Below are 17,437 nucleotides of genomic sequence, written 5' to 3'. Positions count from 1 at the left end.
ACTTTGATTATCTTTTACCATTTTCTTAAATTAGAATTTTATGATCAAATGAAAACCGAAAAGTTTTCAGTTTTCAGAGATTTAATTAACATTTAGAAAAATCATTTTCAGTTGTTTTTCACTATTTCATTTATAATAAAACTTTTGTTTTTTAATTATTTTCTGAATAAGCCAATAAATTTTAAAAATTGCATTATAACATTCATAACTCAAATTAAATAATTACTTAAAGTTTACAGTTAAAAAATTAATTAAATAAATAATACATGATAAAAATTAAAACAATTAAGTTTTTGAAATAAATTTTAATGATTTATTTCTTAATTAAAAATTAATATTATTTTTTATTTTTTTAATTATTGATAGATATTCGTCCTTTTATTTTTTTAAAATAAAAATTGCATATGATTTATTGATTAATTAAAATACAATTTTAATTATCAAGTAGATAATTTTATTTAAAAAAAAGTTTTATTTGAACAAAAGAAGAGAAAAAAAATTTCACAAAAATGATTAAATAGGAAAGCACAAACTTATCATCATTTTCAGAAGAATGATTGATGACACCTCACTCACTCAACCCATTAATTATTATTGTTTTAAACGGATAAAAATTATTGCAAAAACTGAATCCATATCCGGACCCGAAACCCGATTTAATTGACGAGAAGAAGGGAAAAACAAACAAAAAAAGCAACAGAGGAGTTGAAAGAGGATTTGGACAAATAGAAAGACGAGAAATTTCTCATCTTTCCCGGTACAATTCCCAGCCTCCAAGAATTCAATTAGATCTATTTTACATCATTTCTGAACCCTAATCCATTGAGCTTGACTCGGTAATCTCAATCTCCAAGCTCAAAAGTCACGGAGATAGAGAGGGCACAATCTCAATACGGGGGTAATGGATGAGAAGCAGAAGTTGGTGGAAGAGGAGGATCGGGAAAGCGAGAGCGCTGACTACACGTCCGAGGACGAAGGAACTCAGGATTACCGCCGTGGTGGCTACCATGCGGTGCGAATCGGTGATACGTTCAAGAATGGCCGTTATGTTGTACAAAGTAAGCTCGGTTGGGGCCATTTCTCCACCGTATGGCTCGCTTGGGACACGCAAAAATCTGTAATTTTTCTCTCATTTATGCACAAAGCTCTTTATATTTATTTATTTTCGGTTTTCTGTTAGTTTTGGAGATCGATCTTGTGGCAAATTTATTTTATTTTTGTGATTTCGTACTTTAACCTGCATTTAGTGGCTAAGATTTTTATTTGAGAAGGTGGGAGACTAAGTTCAGATACAAGTTGGTTTTGTAGTTTCAATTACGTACATGTCAATACACATTGGTTTGGCAGAATCTCCGTTTTGCTTGCTGGCCTGTTAGCTCCCTGTTACATAATTTATTTTTAGCGAGAAGATTAGGCTTATGGTACTATTCCCAATCGTCGTGTATATAATGTAGTTGACACCGAAAAACTTGTGGTGAATGCTTTTGTTTTATGTTGATTCAAATTTTATGGAGATAGTGCTGATATTGTAGAATTCTGGTGGTGTAATTCATCTCAATTATGACCAAAGTTCTACGAGCATGGTGTTAGTGACATGATGTCCTGATAGTGTACGTGGTGTCATGACAACCATCTTGTGTTTAAATGAAGTCCTTTAATTTTGGTATGGAGCTTTGTGATTCTACTGCTATTTGATCATTCTAGTATTTGCTTGTACTGCATTTGGTTTCTTGGAGAACGTGACAAAGAAGTTAGATCATCTGCCCCCCAAATTTTTGAATTTTATTGGACCTTCATAGATCTAAAAGAATTGATCCAATTGACTTGGTTGACTTCATAAGTTTATCTTTGGAAAGGGAATAAACTTAACAAAAATGATATGAGATGTATCTTTTCCTTTGCATTTTGCATTTTATCCCAGTAACTGGATGAGGATTCAGATGAGCTTTTCACATTTTCATTTGTAGTGTAGTTAATCAGTAAAAAGTGCAGCAGCATGTAGTTATGGACTTTATGCCTACTGCTTTTTTCAGGCAGGCCTAATAAAGATGTTATTCTTGTCTGATAAAATTTTTATTCACTTTCCTAAAACATGCAGCATTATGTAGCTTTGAAGGTACAAAAAAGTGCTCAACACTATACTGAAGCTGCTATGGATGAGATAACCATCTTGCAACAGATTGCCGAAGCAGATCCTGATGATAAGAAATGTGTGGTAAAGCTTTTGGATCATTTTAAGCATTCAGGTCCAAATGGACAGCATGTTTGTATGGTTTTTGAGTACTTAGGGGATAACCTTTTGACCCTTATCAAGTATTCTGATTATCATGGAATGCCCATTCATAAAGTTAAAGAGATCTGTTTCCACATTTTAGTGGGTTTGGATTATTTGCATAGACAGCTATCGATCATACACACTGATCTTAAGCCAGAGAATATATTGTTATTGTCAATGATAGACCCATCAAAGGATCCAAGGAAATCTGGTGCTCCTCTTATTCTTCCAAATAGTAAGGATAAGACTGTAGTGGAATCTGTGATTGCAAAACTAAATGGGGATTTGTCGAGAAATCAAAAGAAAAAGATACAAAGAAAGGGTAAGAGAGCAGCTGAAGGGTGTGTGGAAAAGGAAGTTTCTGTTGCAGCTGATGCAGATCCTGAAACATCTGCTTTAGAGGAATCATCTGCCAATGCTAAAATAAATCTGGGTTCTGCTGAAGATTGGCCTACTACTTCTGACAACACAAATAAAGTACTTGATGCTGATGGAGCAAAGAGCGTTGGGTTAGAAGATCAGGGTAATAAGAGGGGAAGCCACTCCACAAGGTGGAAACTGCTGGCATCAGTCGACCTTAACTGCAAATTGGTGGACTTTGGAAATGCATGTTGGACATACAAACAGTTCACAAATGATATACAGACAAGACAATACCGTTGTCCCGAGGTCATACTTGGATCTAAGTATTCTACATCAGCTGATCTTTGGTCCTTTGCTTGCATTTGTTTTGAGCTTGCAACTGGTGATGTGCTTTTTGACCCCCACAGTGGTGACAACTATGACAGGGATGAGGTAAGATTGCTGCAGATTTATTATTTTTTATTAGATATTTGATTCTTCTTCCTCCTCCTTCCAATTTTCATTGCATAATATTTGCTGTAGTTCTTCAGTCGCCCTTTCTCTCTCAGTCGCAGAACACGAGCATAATTTGATGTCTGTTAGTATATTTCCAATATTCAAACACTTACTACAGTTTAGGCATATTTGAATGCTTACTTACTACAGTTCAGTTTATGCTTCGGGGAGCACGGTTTTGCCTATCCATTTGGGGAATAGGATGTGAATTCTGCAAATATTATTTCTGATAGGATTGTAGGAATGCCAATGTTAGTAAAAAGCTACAGTACAACAAAAAGAAATTCTAATAAAAAAATCATCATAGGTTGCAACCATTGCATATTGCTGGCTAAGCTTGCATTTGGAGGGAAAAAATGTTGTCTAAAAATAGAGATATTACAGTAAGGTAATTGGCAACATGTATGAGCAGCAAACAATATCCCACTGATGCTGACATTAATTGTCCATATTGAACTTAACTTAAGCACTTCATTCCACCATAGCCTAGACATATTATTAGGTTTATTCCAACATTTTGGTAGTAGCAGAGAAAAGTTTATAGGATCTAGTTCAACATTTTGGTAGTAGCAGAGGCAAAGTTATATGATTAAGGATGCTTTTAACACTTCCTTGAAAATGTGTGAATCATATACTGCTGGTTCTCACTTCTCACCATATTCTCCATTATGTTAATGTTATGAGCATTTGTGTATGGAATTGTGCTTTTCTTTAGTATATATCACTATACCTCTTTGCTTTCTGCATGCTACCCCCATCATGCGATTGAAAAAAAATTATAGTAAATAGAATCTATTAAATTTGGGTCAAACCTAACTCATTCCAAAAGGAGGATTGCCCTTATAAGGATACATTACCCTATCGCAAACTGATGTGGGATTCAACACACCCGCTTACATTCAAGACTTTACATCCAAGACTTTACTGGAGTATGAAATATTTATAGGAGGCCCAACATCGGATATCATGTTAAATTTGGGTCAGACCTAATTCACCTAAATGTTAGGTCAAGGAGTGCGAAAGCCCTTATAAGAGACACATTACCCCTATTCCAAACCAACGTAGGATTCCAAGTAATCTGTTTATCTCTTAAGAATTGGGAAAATGGTTTTGTTTGATGTCTTTTATTCCTATGTGAATTTCTTGCATTGGTTAGATTTGAGCGCATTCCTCCGTGATTTGCAAAAGTAGGTTCAGGTGCACTGTCTTAATTGAAGGGAGATGCTTATCCTGATGCGATATATGACCATCTATTACTGCCAGCAGTTTATGGCAAGGCAACATCAGTTTTTCTGTGGTTGTCTGTTTACATTTTGGTTGCATAGTTAAAGAAACATTTTGTTGGGCGCAACAGTAAAAGTGCAATAAATATTTATTGGTATTTCTGTATCTTTTGTTTGGCAGTTTGATGACATGAAAGCTGTTGAACCATATCATATAAGATAAGTAATTCTGTCCATTGTCATCAATTGTCCTTTTTTTGGGCCCGAAGAAAGGCATTACCGCATTAGTGAATGATCATCTTTACGTTTGGCTCTAAAAGAAGGCTTTGGTGGATAACTAACTTTCCTTTTCAAATTGGATCTTCACTTGGAATCCTTGTTTCTAGCTTCTATAGCAAACTGATATAGTAATAGTTATAAACATTGCATTGAATGGAGAAATACCAGTAGGGATGGGAAACTCACATAATCAAGATTTGGAACTCATAAAGAAGGGTAGAAGCTTTCTCTGGAAGCAGGTTTGAAAGATCAGTGCCCATTGAGGACTTCTTCATATGCAGTGTGTCACATCTGTTTCTATTTTGATTATAGACATATTGAAGAAAAGAATTTTGTGTTGTCAGTAGGCGGATTTTGTGTGGGAAAGGAGGATAATGTGAATCTTATTTACTATTGCACTTTGCCTTCAGTTTTCTGGCTTTGATTATGATAGAAGGGTGGTGTGGTAAAGCAACTCCAAAGGTAGGTGATATGGTTTTTTTAGATTATTTTGGGAAGAATGCCAGACAAATTTTTGACAGGTGTAGTAAAGTTTGCTGGGGTTGGGTTAGGTATTTATAGATTGTTTGGGGAAAAAGGGTGGAAAACATATGATGGGGTAAATTCCCATGAGGATTATGATGTTTAATGTTTTATGGAATCTTTTTACTCTGCATATACTAAACGAGAAGAGAAAAATTTTGGTGCTTTGTCCTGTATATTTTAATTTCTTTCTTTTGTGTTATATACATGAGAGGCATTGGAGCCTGGAACATATGGATTGGAAAGATGCCACCATTTCTTGGGACGAACAGATTTTAACTTTGTAAAATAAGCTCCAGTTTGGCCTGTTGTATGTGGCCTAGCGTAGTCAACCTTTACAAGTTTTTATTTTTTTTGTCTGATTCAGGACCACTTAGCATTGATGATGGAGCTTCTTGGAATGATGCCGCGCAAGGTAAGATACACTTCATTCAATATCTGGTAAGTTGATTTAAAAAGACATTTATATCTAATTTCAAGATATTGGCAATGCTTCTCAGATTGCCTTAGGTGGCCGCTATTCTCGGGATTTCTTTAATAGATATGGTGACTTGAGGCACATACGTAGATTGCGTTTCTGGCCCTTGAATAAAGTTTTAATGGAGAAGTATGAATTCAATGAGAAGGATGCACATGAAATGACTGATTTCTTGGTTCCTATTCTTGATTTTGTTCCTGAGAAGCGGCCAACAGCTGCACAGTGCCTTCTTCACCCATGGATCAGTTCAGGCCCTCGTCTCTTAGAGCCATCTATGCCATCTCGTCAAAATGAAGCCTTGGAAGGTCCACAGTCCGAAAAAAAGGAGAAAGATGAGAGGGAAGCAATGGAAGTAGGAATTGGGAATATTGCAATCAATGCAGATTCTAAAGCAGTTAAAGATTCTCCATCTGGTAGTAAATTTTCCAGGACAGCCACAACTAGCTCATCTAGGTAGGACTCTGGCCTATGGGACTAGCAACATACCCCTCCCTATGGTCCATGTGCTGTTTTTTGCAACAGCAGCTGGTATTCTGGCAAAGGCATGATTACTTCAGGCAATGGTTTAATCTCAATATTAAATTTTAAATGAGGAAGGAATGGGATGGACGTCAAGTGGGTTTGATGTCACTGCCTGTATCGGCGGAGCATTATCTTTAAACAGAAAGGATACCATGGGAGAATTATCATTCAAGAACAACAATTGGGGTGTACCTCATCCATCCATGAGGAATTGGTCCCATGAAGGCTTTGCTACCAACTGTGCCTGCGAAGGTTGTTCATTTTATGTAATCCAGGTACCGATTACATCTCTGGTATCTGGAACTATAGATACATTACTTAAATTATATAGATTTTTTGCATTCAGCAAAACTAGTTTTATTTTCCTCTTTAATATCTCACTGGGGACTTGTTGCATCTTATGTGTGTTCAGAGGATCACAAGTTTCCTGATTCTCCATGGAGTTTTGTGCTGTTCTTAAGATGAGCAATGTACATGTTCTATTAGAATGTCAGGGTGGGCATATACATATATATTATAGATTCATTTAGTGCCCAATTCTGGAAAGCAAGGGCTTGTATTTGCTCATGTCATGAATTAGCACAATTGGGTATTATTGTGGGGGTGTCTTGCAGGAGTTGTTTTCTTGTAATATTGGCTAGAGTAGATTACTTGTCATTTTCAATTACTGTCCAGTCTCTCTCGCCTTTTTTCTTCTCCCCTCAACATAGCCGTGTCACTTTCGTATCTGTTATGGTCAATTTATTTGGAACAATTGAATTTTTACACGATTATACATAATTTTTATTATTATTTTTTAAATTTATTTTTTAAATTTAAGTTATTTCATTTAAATTGAATTTAAAAAATTTACTATTTAATTTTTATATTAGTTTGAGTTTTTAATATATTAAACTGTCTATGATATTTTAAAATTTTATTAATTAGTCTATTTATTAATTTTATTCATTAAATATTAAAAAAATTTAAAATACTTTCAATATAGAGATTTTAATTAATAAAATTTTTAGAGAATTAAGAAATTAATTAATAAATTTTTATAAATAATAAAAATTAAATAATAAAATATATAATAGTTAAAATTAATGAAAAAAAATTAATTAATATATTTTTAAAATTGAAAAAATAATTAATAAATAGAATTAAATACTAATTTTTTTATTAGATTTTTATAAAATCTTGGTTCTTAATAGAATATGGAACCAGTAGGGAATTAGTCCATTCGTAGACCCGGAGAGTGAATAAGATGAAAAATATTTGTCGTTTAATGTCAATGATATGATGAGTTTCTATAGATCCAGATGAGTTGTCTCCATTGTGAAGTTTGGAATCCCCCTTTCATTTCACGTGCCGCTTGACAAAATAAACCTGAAATCTATATGAGACCTAGGTCTGACAATAATTGAGATTATAGGCTTTTTTTTTTATATACTGCTTAATATAATTAAAACAATAAATTTTACAGTTTTTTCTTCGTATATTATATGTTTAATGCTATTTAATCATTAAATTATTCTTTTAAATAATAAATTTTATTTTTTTCATTATAAATTAATTAGTGATATATTAAAAACTTAATAAATAAATTATTAACTCAAAAATACCCTATAATTTGAAGTAAATAAAAAAATATATATTTTTAATGGAATAAAGGGAATATCATATTTAAATAAGTGATTGTTAGGTGAATTTGTTAGTAATATGATCATTAAAGAATCTTTACTCATTAACAGTAATGACTAAAGAAGATTTCTCTCATCCTGCTAAAATCGACTAATCCTTACAGCTCTTCTTGACCAACTCGGTGGTTTTAACTAGTTTTGGTTTTAAGATCGCATTCAATTTTAAGGTTTTGGTTTGAGACAACTTCAATTTCGATTTTTGAACGATTTGGCCCAATTTGATACAATGTAGCGCCTTCTTTGCATCAGTCTCATCGCCTTTCTTTGCTGGACGAAGGAACCGAAATCAACTCTCTATGAACGGTTGAGTAAAATCGAACCATAAACCTTTGATCTCGGCCAATCTCAAATTTAATCATGTGGATGTCAAATTCAATTCAAGGCTTAGACTGACCCTGGCCAGATCGAGCCTCTCCTAGTCTCCTTCGCAGAAAAAATCATTAATAATATTAATTTAATCATGCACTCATCCTATGAAAGGATTGGAAAAACCTTCACTCGACCGAGCGCAAAACTTCAGCAAAGGCTTCAACCGAATCCCATGTTCGGCTTGATCAGAAAAACCACTTTGAGAGTAAAATTGTCTCTCTATTATGGTAGATTCATTATATATATAAATAAACAATGCTGAATGCAAAACATTTGGCTTCATCTCTCAATTCCAAGTTCTGATTTTGGACATTTTTGCTTCTCAGATACTGTCAAAAGACCCTCCATGTGAGCTCAAACACAAGCCATGTGTCTTAAAGCTGGATCCATTCTCAATTTCTTTCCATTAAAACCTTGTTTGGATAACTCAATCAATCAATTTCTAAAATTGCTATTTTGAATCACTTTTGTGCATAAACGAATGTATAAACTTCAGCTCCTTCCTTTCATTGTTTACCCTTAAGTTAGTTAAAATAAAGTTCCCGTTGTAATCAGCTGAGAATGTGTAAAGAGAATTGCAAAAAGGAGAAGGATCTTCATTAAATCTAAAATAATTATCCTTACTTGCAGCAAATGTTGCTTAAAATATATTTCATTTTGTAATAAAAAAATTCTTATAAAATTATACATAATTATATTTTTTTAAAAAAATTAAAATTTTATAAATTAAAAAAATAAAATTTTTATTGAAAAATTAAATTGAATTAAATTATGAAATTTTTTATTTCAAACAAGAGATAAAAGAAAGCAATAGAATATATTGAATTGGAAGTGTCAGCCTTTGCGGAAGCTAACGCTGACAGATACAAACACAAATGTACTTAAAAGAAAAGCAATAATGCACTCTACAATAATTGATGGTCAGCCAGCAGCTAACTCTCAAAACATCATATGAACATGCGGCTAATCATACCCTTTAATCTTGCAAACACAAATTTGTCCTTGGGTTGGTCAACTGGGTATTGGCCAGCCATCCAATTAATTGCTTTTCTTGATTTTTCTTAGCCAATCAATTTCCTCCATCTTCATCTTTATTTAATTTCTAGAAAGAGCAGGGAGCATTGCCAACGATCATTGACTGCTGCAGAAGCCTAAGAATCCCATAAACTCTTGATTCTTTATCATTGCTATACTGTTCTCAATTCCAACAACTCCTGCATGGCATTTCAGCAAACAAGAAATATAACAAATAACATTAATTTTGCAACTGAAACAAATATTAGAAATTAAGGTTGAAATAAAAAAAATAGTTTTAAATTTAATTTAAAAAATAAATATTAATGGAACTTAGAAGAGAATTAGGTGTACCCATGGTGAGAGCACTAGCAAAGATGACTCCAGACAGGATGAAAACAATAAGCGAAGCTCTTCCAAGTATTGTAATCAGCTTCCTTACAAAGAACTGTCCCCAGAAGCCAGCCAGAACAGACACTGCCATGAGGTACAAAGCTACAAAACAATGTATTCTCATGGTATCAAATAATACCAAACCACACATAAAATTTGCCATTCACATGATATCAAATAATACTTTTTATAAAAAATTGAGAAGATCGATAAAGTTGAAAGTTACCATAGGGTATAGGGAATCTCTTCAGCAAATAGAACTCCACCACGGACAAGGATGATGAGAAGAGCATCACAAATGTTGCTGTTGCGCTGGCAACCTACAGCAAGTCATATGCGTAGGTGAAATATACAGAAAAGGAATCACGTTCAAGCAAAGAAATTCACTGGAATCTTTTGGTGCTGATGCATGAATTAAATGGTGTCCTAGTTGCAGAAAAAAATAGAAAATAATGGTGCTTTCTGCATAATATATATATATATATATATATATATATATATATGTATAGCTTATCAGAGTCATTGGAGTAAACAATAGCTGACTTAACTAGCTTGACATTTCAACAAACAGAAGGAAGAAACCTGAGGGATGACACCAATCTCAAGGAGTAATGGGCCAAGGATGAATCCACCACCAGATCCAAGAAGGCCACCAACAGTGCCTCCTAGGATACCACAGAGTGCACAGAAAGCAATATGCATTGGTGTCCATTCAATAGAAGCCTCACAAACTGATTCTGTATTGCCTGTGCTAATTCGCTTCTTGTGTTCTTTGTATAATTTGACTGCTTCATATCCAAACACTGCAAGTGCTATGGGGAACTGCAAGATATATTATTATATAAAAGAATTCAGACCATATCACATAAAATAACTTATTTATTACAGAATATTTTACCTGTAAACAAAAGAGCACCCAATACCATGCACTGCAAACTGCCACATCATTCTGCCAAAGCAATAAAATAAGCACAGGGATCAATGGCTGCATGTAATCATGATAGAGTGAGAGAGAGTATAGAATTATCACTTACCTTCAAAATCTGGAGGAGGAGGAAAGAAACCCAAACAAGCAGCAGCACTAAAAGCCTTCTCCAGTTCAGATTGAAGCAAATAATTTGCTGGAAGATTAAAGAAAACTGGATTCAGATAAGCGTCAACATTAGAGAAGATGGTAATTGCATAAGGTGGAACACAGCTTACAAATTCTGATTTCTGTTCTTTAGCAATCAATGGTTCATACTCTGCATCAATCAGAACTGCATGCGTATAGCAGAAAGATCACAACAAAATAATGTTCAAACTTATTATGGAGCCGTAGCGTTAAATCATGGTGGGTCACATGTAAACTCGGTGTTGGCAAGAATGTAATGATTATTTACAAAAATTAGTGTACATAAAAAGAGTTCCGTATTTGAATCTTACGTTCTACGCTAGAGTTAACCACAGTTTCTTGCTGCTTAGCCAATTCTTTCTGCAATTAGAATATTTAGTTAAGATGACATATAACCAAGAAAATATTTCCAATTGTTTTGATTTTTTTATTTACCTTCAAGATTGTCTCTTCCTTCCATATTTCTACTCCTTTAAAGACAGATCTTGAAGAGGTGCCTAGTCACAAAATAAATTATATATATAAAACAAGACAGCTTAATATTAAGATAACAATAGAGTAATCTTTAAGTTACATCAAATAAGTTTAAAAAAAGAGAGAGACAGAGTGTACCTAAGAAGAGTATAATGATAAGGACAGTGATTAGCCAGTAGGGGAAAACAACACTCAAGGAAACACCAATGGTGATGCCAAGCATGAGCATTGGCTGGAAGAGAAGAGCCAAATCATAATCTATAATGGGTACTTCCTTTGATGGATGGGGCACTCTTAAATTGTACCAAACTGATGATGCTGATGCCCCCATGATCATACCTGCAGCCATTCATTAACTTAATAAAGCCAATCAAAATCACATCATAGTTAATCGAAGGAGAAAAAATGGAGAAAAAAGTGATACTTTTCCAGTTTTTATCACAAAATCAATGCAAAAAACAAAAGAGCTATGACTTTAGAGATCCCCTTTTCATCTTTGCTTTTCAGCTGCTCATAATATATGAGAATCTTTATGGAATACTATCAAACAGATGAGAACAAAAGAAGAAGTATACACTTGGAGATGGCAGCAGCAGATTTGGTATCAAATCCAACAATCAAAGTAAGCATAGGCACGAAAATGCCGCCTCCTCCAACGCCACCCACAGTTCCACAAGCCGATCCCAAAAATCCTATTACCGTAGCCAGCACTATTCTCCAATTAAGCTCCAGTTTCTGCACCAAACACAGGACAAAACACCATCAAAATCAAGCCTTGTACACATATATACAAATAGAGAGAGGGAGTGATTGGTCGGAGAACATACTGGCCAAACTTTTTCGGTGGTTGACATATATGGAGAACTGAGGAGGGTGGATTTTGATGGGTTTGGGCCATTTTGTTCGGCGAAGAGGATTGCTGAGAGCACAGCCAGAGAAAAACCCGATAACAAACAGAAAACCAATCCTCTTGTGGCCATGGGCGGTGGCTTATATGAGTGATTGTTGTTTTGTGTAGCAAAAAAACAACAGCAAGAACAAGAATACGTACGAGACCTCTCTCGCTTCACTCTCTTTTTCTCTCCAAGACCAAGTAAGAATATCAATGTATGAGACTGAAATAGTTTCAGCTTGAAGGTGAAGAAGAAAAAGAAGCACCCAAAACACAGAGGAAGTCTGTGAGGCCATTGTCGTTTTATATACCAGACATGGGGCCTCGTGGCTCATGCATTTTCAGAGAATAGTCTCCTACAACAAATTAGTTAATTAATTAATTACCGAATCAATGTCTCTCTCTAGTAAAAAGGGTAAGTTGCAGACAGCTCTGAGCTCATATTTCAATAAAAATATTAAATTTATTTCATATACCTCCCTTTGATATATTTAATTTTTTAATAAAAAATTTAAATAAATATTTACAAAAATTTTGAGAGATTTTAACTTTTTTAAATAAAGATTTTTTAAATTAAAAGATATTTTTTCATATCAAATAAAAAAATTATTAAAAAATAAATAAATTAAACTGAATTTTTATAAAATTTTTTATTTTAAATAAAAAATAAATTATATTCATATTAATTCATAAAGATATTATTTAATTAAAGTTAATTAATTATATTCTAGTGATTTATAAAAAATAATACTCACTTCAACTCACAAAAATATACTTATTTAATCGTATATAAATTAAAAAAATATAATTAATATAGTTAAGTTTTATATTATCTTTCCTCATATATATAATGCTTTTTTGTTAAATTATTATTAAAAGTAATTAATTGTATTTGTTTTTTTGAATAAATAGTACAATAAGTAGAATAATACCCTTTATATTTTTAAATTATTACTATAAGGATAAATTTAATTAACAATTAAAATTAATTTATTTTGAATTTTGTTATTTAAATTATTTATAAAATTTATATAAATTTAAAATTCTTAATTTTTTTTATTAAAAATTTTTGTTCTATTACAATTTCATAGAATTTTGATTAAATTCTATTATATTCCATTATCTGAAAAAGTTTAAAAATGTCTAATAAATACATACAGAATATATCAACCTATTGAAAATATTATCTAAAATAGATAACAAAAACACCGGTTTCGTTGTTTCGCATAAAATATTTTATAAAAAGGTATTTTATATATTTTTTAATAATTAAATCATTAAAAAAATTTAGTTAATAAAAAATATTTTTATAATCTAAAAAAATTTAAATCAAAATGATTTTTTTTCTATATTTTAAAAATTTTATTAATATTTATATATATAAATTTATTAATATATTTTATTTTAAAATTAAAATTAAATAATAAAAATAAATTGTTTTATTAAAAATATTTTTCATAAATTATTTTGATTGATCTGCTATGTTTTTCATTTGGTGTTTACATTTTACTATGGGATTTCAAATTTGAATCCATTATTTTTCTTATATTTAAAAAAATGAAAATTTGAATTTATTGTCCTTCCAAAAAAAAAAATTGAATCCCTTATTCATCAATATGTTGAAAATTTTATTTTCTTTCCTAATAATGAAATTTATAATTCAATTCCATTGCAAATATAAATAAATAAATGTAATTTTATTTTAAATACATTAATACATTAAAATCTTGTGATTGTGGAAAGGATTTTATATATCATATATATATATGGTTTCTCAAAGGAGGAATTTGAGTTGAATATGTTAATAAAATAAGAAATAAAATCAAAAATTAAATAATTTTGCTGATCATAAAATAATTAGAAATTAAACAAGTATCAACTTATAAATCAATGGTAAAGATTTTATAATTCTAAATTAATTAATTTCCTTTTTCTTCATTTCTTTTAATTAATATATAATTCTTAAATACAAATATAAACTTTTTTAAATAAAATGAATAAAACACGATTTGACCCTTATGAGAAATTTTTCCAACAAAACAATTTATTCTTCAAAATAAAATATATGCTAACAAATTTATATAAATAAATTATAATAAAATTATCAAAATTTAAAAAAATATATTTTTAATTGATTTTTGTGAATGATTTAAACATAAAAAATTAAAAATATTTTTTTTAAAAAATATTTTATGTAAAACAAATAAAATTGGATTGATAGAAAAATAAGAGAAAAAAGAAAATAATTGAGAAAAAAAAATTCTACCCTCACTTATTTGAAAAAAATAAAAATAAGTGTATAAAAAATATTACATGGAACTTTCAAGCAACTCTTTTTAAAATGGAGTGAAAATGAATAGTAATTTAATGAAATTAATGTTGATAATAAATAAAAGGGGAAAAATGATATTTTATAATCAGAAAAACTACTTCCTCTTTCATTTTCCTTCCAAACATTCAAGTAAGAGAGAAAATATCTTTTAATTCACTTTTATGGGGGTTGCTGTATTTTATTTTCATTTTATAACGAGGTTAGATTTTTTTTTATAATGATAAAAAAATAATAAATAAAAATATTTTTTAAGAGGAATTTAGAGGTACTGTTTTTCAAATGTATCTTGATAAGGTTTCAGGTTCGGAAAATATGAATCTTGCTTTTTATCAAAATTTTTAAAGTGTGATAAGGGATGCAGTAGTGCATAATTGTATGGAATGACTCAATACGGATTCGTTTTCAAAAGGTCTTAATGATACGGTGGTGGTGCTCATTTCGCAAGTTGAAAGTCCAGATAGCTCTTAAGGATCTTCGATTAATCTCTCTATATAATGTATTGTATAAGGTTATGGCTAAAGCAGTGGCTAATAGGTTAAAATGGTTACTGTAACGACCCGAAATTGGACCGTACAGGCGCTAGAATCCAGATCGACTTAAAGTCGCCGGGACCCGTAGCAAGCCTAACATATAACCTGTCACACCTGATAAATTTCATACATTATCATACATTTACATAAAAATTTTAAACTTTCCATCTACCAAACTTGACATGTGCATGCACTAAACTGAATTCATAAAAACCTCACACTAGAGCCCTCATCAAATGCTCTAGTTGGGTCAACATATCAAACGTCAAGTTTGGTTTAACATTAATAAGAACATTTCATAAAAATTATGTATCAAAAGGGATTAGCCATAAACTCTAGGATCAAACACAATACTAATCCTCAATACAAATCTGTACAATAACTTACATTACAATACGTTACATTATCTTTCATATCCACAACTAACTATTACATACACTATGCCTTTACTCTTGCTGACCTCCCGCTCTATTCTGAACCTGCAAGCCTAGGGGTTAAGGGAAAGGGGTGAGCAGAATAGTAAAACAATATATTAAAACATATGCTTTCATGGAATGCATCACATCACAAACAATTCACATCAAGGATGGACTTGTCACCAATAGCCCTCTACATAATCCAACAGTGCCAGGACGTAGAATGGGTCTCTGGTCTTTCCCTTAAACATAACATATCATAACATTCCAATGTGCCAGGACGTAGAATGGGCCTTCTGGACTTTCTCTTACATCGTGCCAGGACGTAGAATGGGTCTCTGGACTTCCATACCGTATCGTCATCATCATGCCATATCAAGGGCTAATGGGTCATCCAATATCCATCCACAATAACATCATATTATGCAATGCAACATATTCGTGAATTCTAATGCAAACAACCTAATATATCTCATGGCATTCATGATGCATGAATATGCTCAAAATTTAATTACTTTGAAATATAAAGATCCATTCTACTCACCTCAGGCTGACTCTGAAAAGACTCTGAAGCAGCTATCTCACTGCTGGGGGTCCTCGGTTCTTCGGGTCCGAATCTATACAGGTGGACTCAAATGAGGGACCAAACATACACTAATATGACTCTAAACATCTCCCCAAACCCCCCCCCCAAAACATCATAAAACACTCATAGAAAACATGCAAAGGAAGGCTGGACAGGGCACTTTCGGCGGCAGAAAGTCCTTCCAGAGCCGAAAGTCAGGCACTTTCGGGGGCAGGGTTCGGCGGCCGAAAGTCTGTCCAGAGCCGAAAGTCACCAACCTTCGGCGACAGGTTCGGCGGTCGAAACTCCCCTCCAGAGCCGAAAGTCTAAACTTTCGAGGGCGAGTTTCGGCGGCCAAACTACCTCCATAGGCAGGTTCGCGCGGCCAAACATGGCTTCGGCAGCCGAACCTGGGTCCTCCAGAAGGGCAGAACCCAAGCCACAAACATGCATCCAGCCACCCAAAACCTCTAAACTCAAACCAAACCACTCAAAATCATGCATAAACACATCCTCAAGCATTTAGGGGCTTAAAACTAACCTATACCCCAACAACATCAACATTTAACATACATTAACATACATTTTGTCATTTAATTCTCATAAACCCTAACATTTTACAACTACTCTAAACATGCATCCAACACCCTTCAAACCCCTCAAAACTTACTAAAACAAGAAAGAAGGGTAGGATCTACTCTTACCTCTTGAAAATCGAGAGGAGAGGCGATCCAAACTCGGAGATGGAGAGAAATCGAGCTCCGGGTCTCCAAGCTTTAAAATCTTGATCTTAGCTCAAAAATCTTCAAAACCAAGTTAAAACTTGTTAAAACTTGAAGAGATTGAAGGAAAAACTCAAAATCAACTAAAGGAGGGCAAAATCTCACCTTTGCCGGAAAATAGAGAGAGAAAACTCGCCTATTTTCGGATAAGGGGCCTTTTATAGGTGGCTGGCCAGACCACCTTCGGGGGCCAAAAGAGCTTCCGCAAGTCACCAACGTTCGGCGGCCGAACCTGGCTTTTCCAACCTTTGATCTTTTCTTTCAAAACTCAATTTCTTTCTTTATTCAAAGCATAAAACATGTAAAAACATTTTATAAAAATATGATTTTACCCTTCTAGGGAGTTCCGACATCCGAGATTCCACCAGAAAGCAGGAATTTCGATGCCGAGGTCTAGCCGGGTATTACAGTTACTGTAATACCCGGCTCGAGTCCGGCATCGGAATTCCTGTAGTCCGGTGGAATCTCGGGTGTCGGAACCCTCGAGAAGGGTACTGCATATGTTTTCCAAGGAATTTGCACTTGTTTGCATGTTTTGAAGTGTTAAAAGACTTGAGTTTTGACAGAAAAGCAACAAGGGAGAAATGCAAAGGTTCGGCCGCCGAAGGTCACTTTCAGCCGCCGAACATTGCATGGTTGCGGCTTCACGTTCGGCTGCCGAAGGTGGTCTGGCCAGCCACCTATAAAAGGGCCAAGGGTCGGTGGAAGGAGGTTATT

At 33.1% G+C, this 17,437-nt stretch overlaps 2 protein-coding genes across 2 annotated transcripts; one reads left to right on the top strand and one right to left on the bottom strand.

Annotated features, from left to right (window-relative positions):
* The first annotated feature begins 680 nt into the window (after positions 1-680).
* LOC110620770 (serine/threonine-protein kinase SRPK) lies at positions 681-6,824 on the top strand. The gene is made up of 4 exons (XM_021764622.2): positions 681-1,117; positions 2,099-3,070; positions 5,525-5,572; positions 5,658-6,824. Exons 1-4 carry the CDS (start codon positions 902-904, stop codon positions 6,090-6,092), a joined length of 1,671 nt encoding a protein of 556 aa, XP_021620314.1. The 5' UTR covers positions 681-901; the 3' UTR covers positions 6,093-6,824.
* Positions 6,825-9,006: 2,182 nt separating this feature from the next.
* LOC110620771 (sulfite exporter TauE/SafE family protein 4) lies at positions 9,007-12,389 on the bottom strand. The gene is made up of 12 exons (XM_021764623.2): positions 12,031-12,389; positions 11,779-11,938; positions 11,342-11,542; positions 11,165-11,226; positions 11,041-11,089; positions 10,819-10,874; positions 10,650-10,736; positions 10,514-10,564; positions 10,198-10,437; positions 9,842-9,935; positions 9,577-9,717; positions 9,007-9,422 (listed from the first exon to the last, which is right to left on the bottom strand). Exons 1-12 carry the CDS (start codon positions 12,181-12,183, stop codon positions 9,340-9,342), a joined length of 1,377 nt encoding a protein of 458 aa, XP_021620315.1. The 5' UTR covers positions 12,184-12,389; the 3' UTR covers positions 9,007-9,339.
* Between the last annotated feature and the right edge of the window lie 5,048 nt (positions 12,390-17,437).

The sequence above is a fragment of the Manihot esculenta genome, chromosome 8 (genome assembly GCF_001659605.2).
Source record: "Manihot esculenta cultivar AM560-2 chromosome 8, M.esculenta_v8, whole genome shotgun sequence".
NCBI classification, from domain to species: domain Eukaryota; kingdom Viridiplantae; phylum Streptophyta; class Magnoliopsida; order Malpighiales; family Euphorbiaceae; genus Manihot; species Manihot esculenta.
The sequence above is the reverse complement of the archived record's forward strand: the minus strand, read 5'-3'. Positions and strand labels throughout refer to the sequence as shown.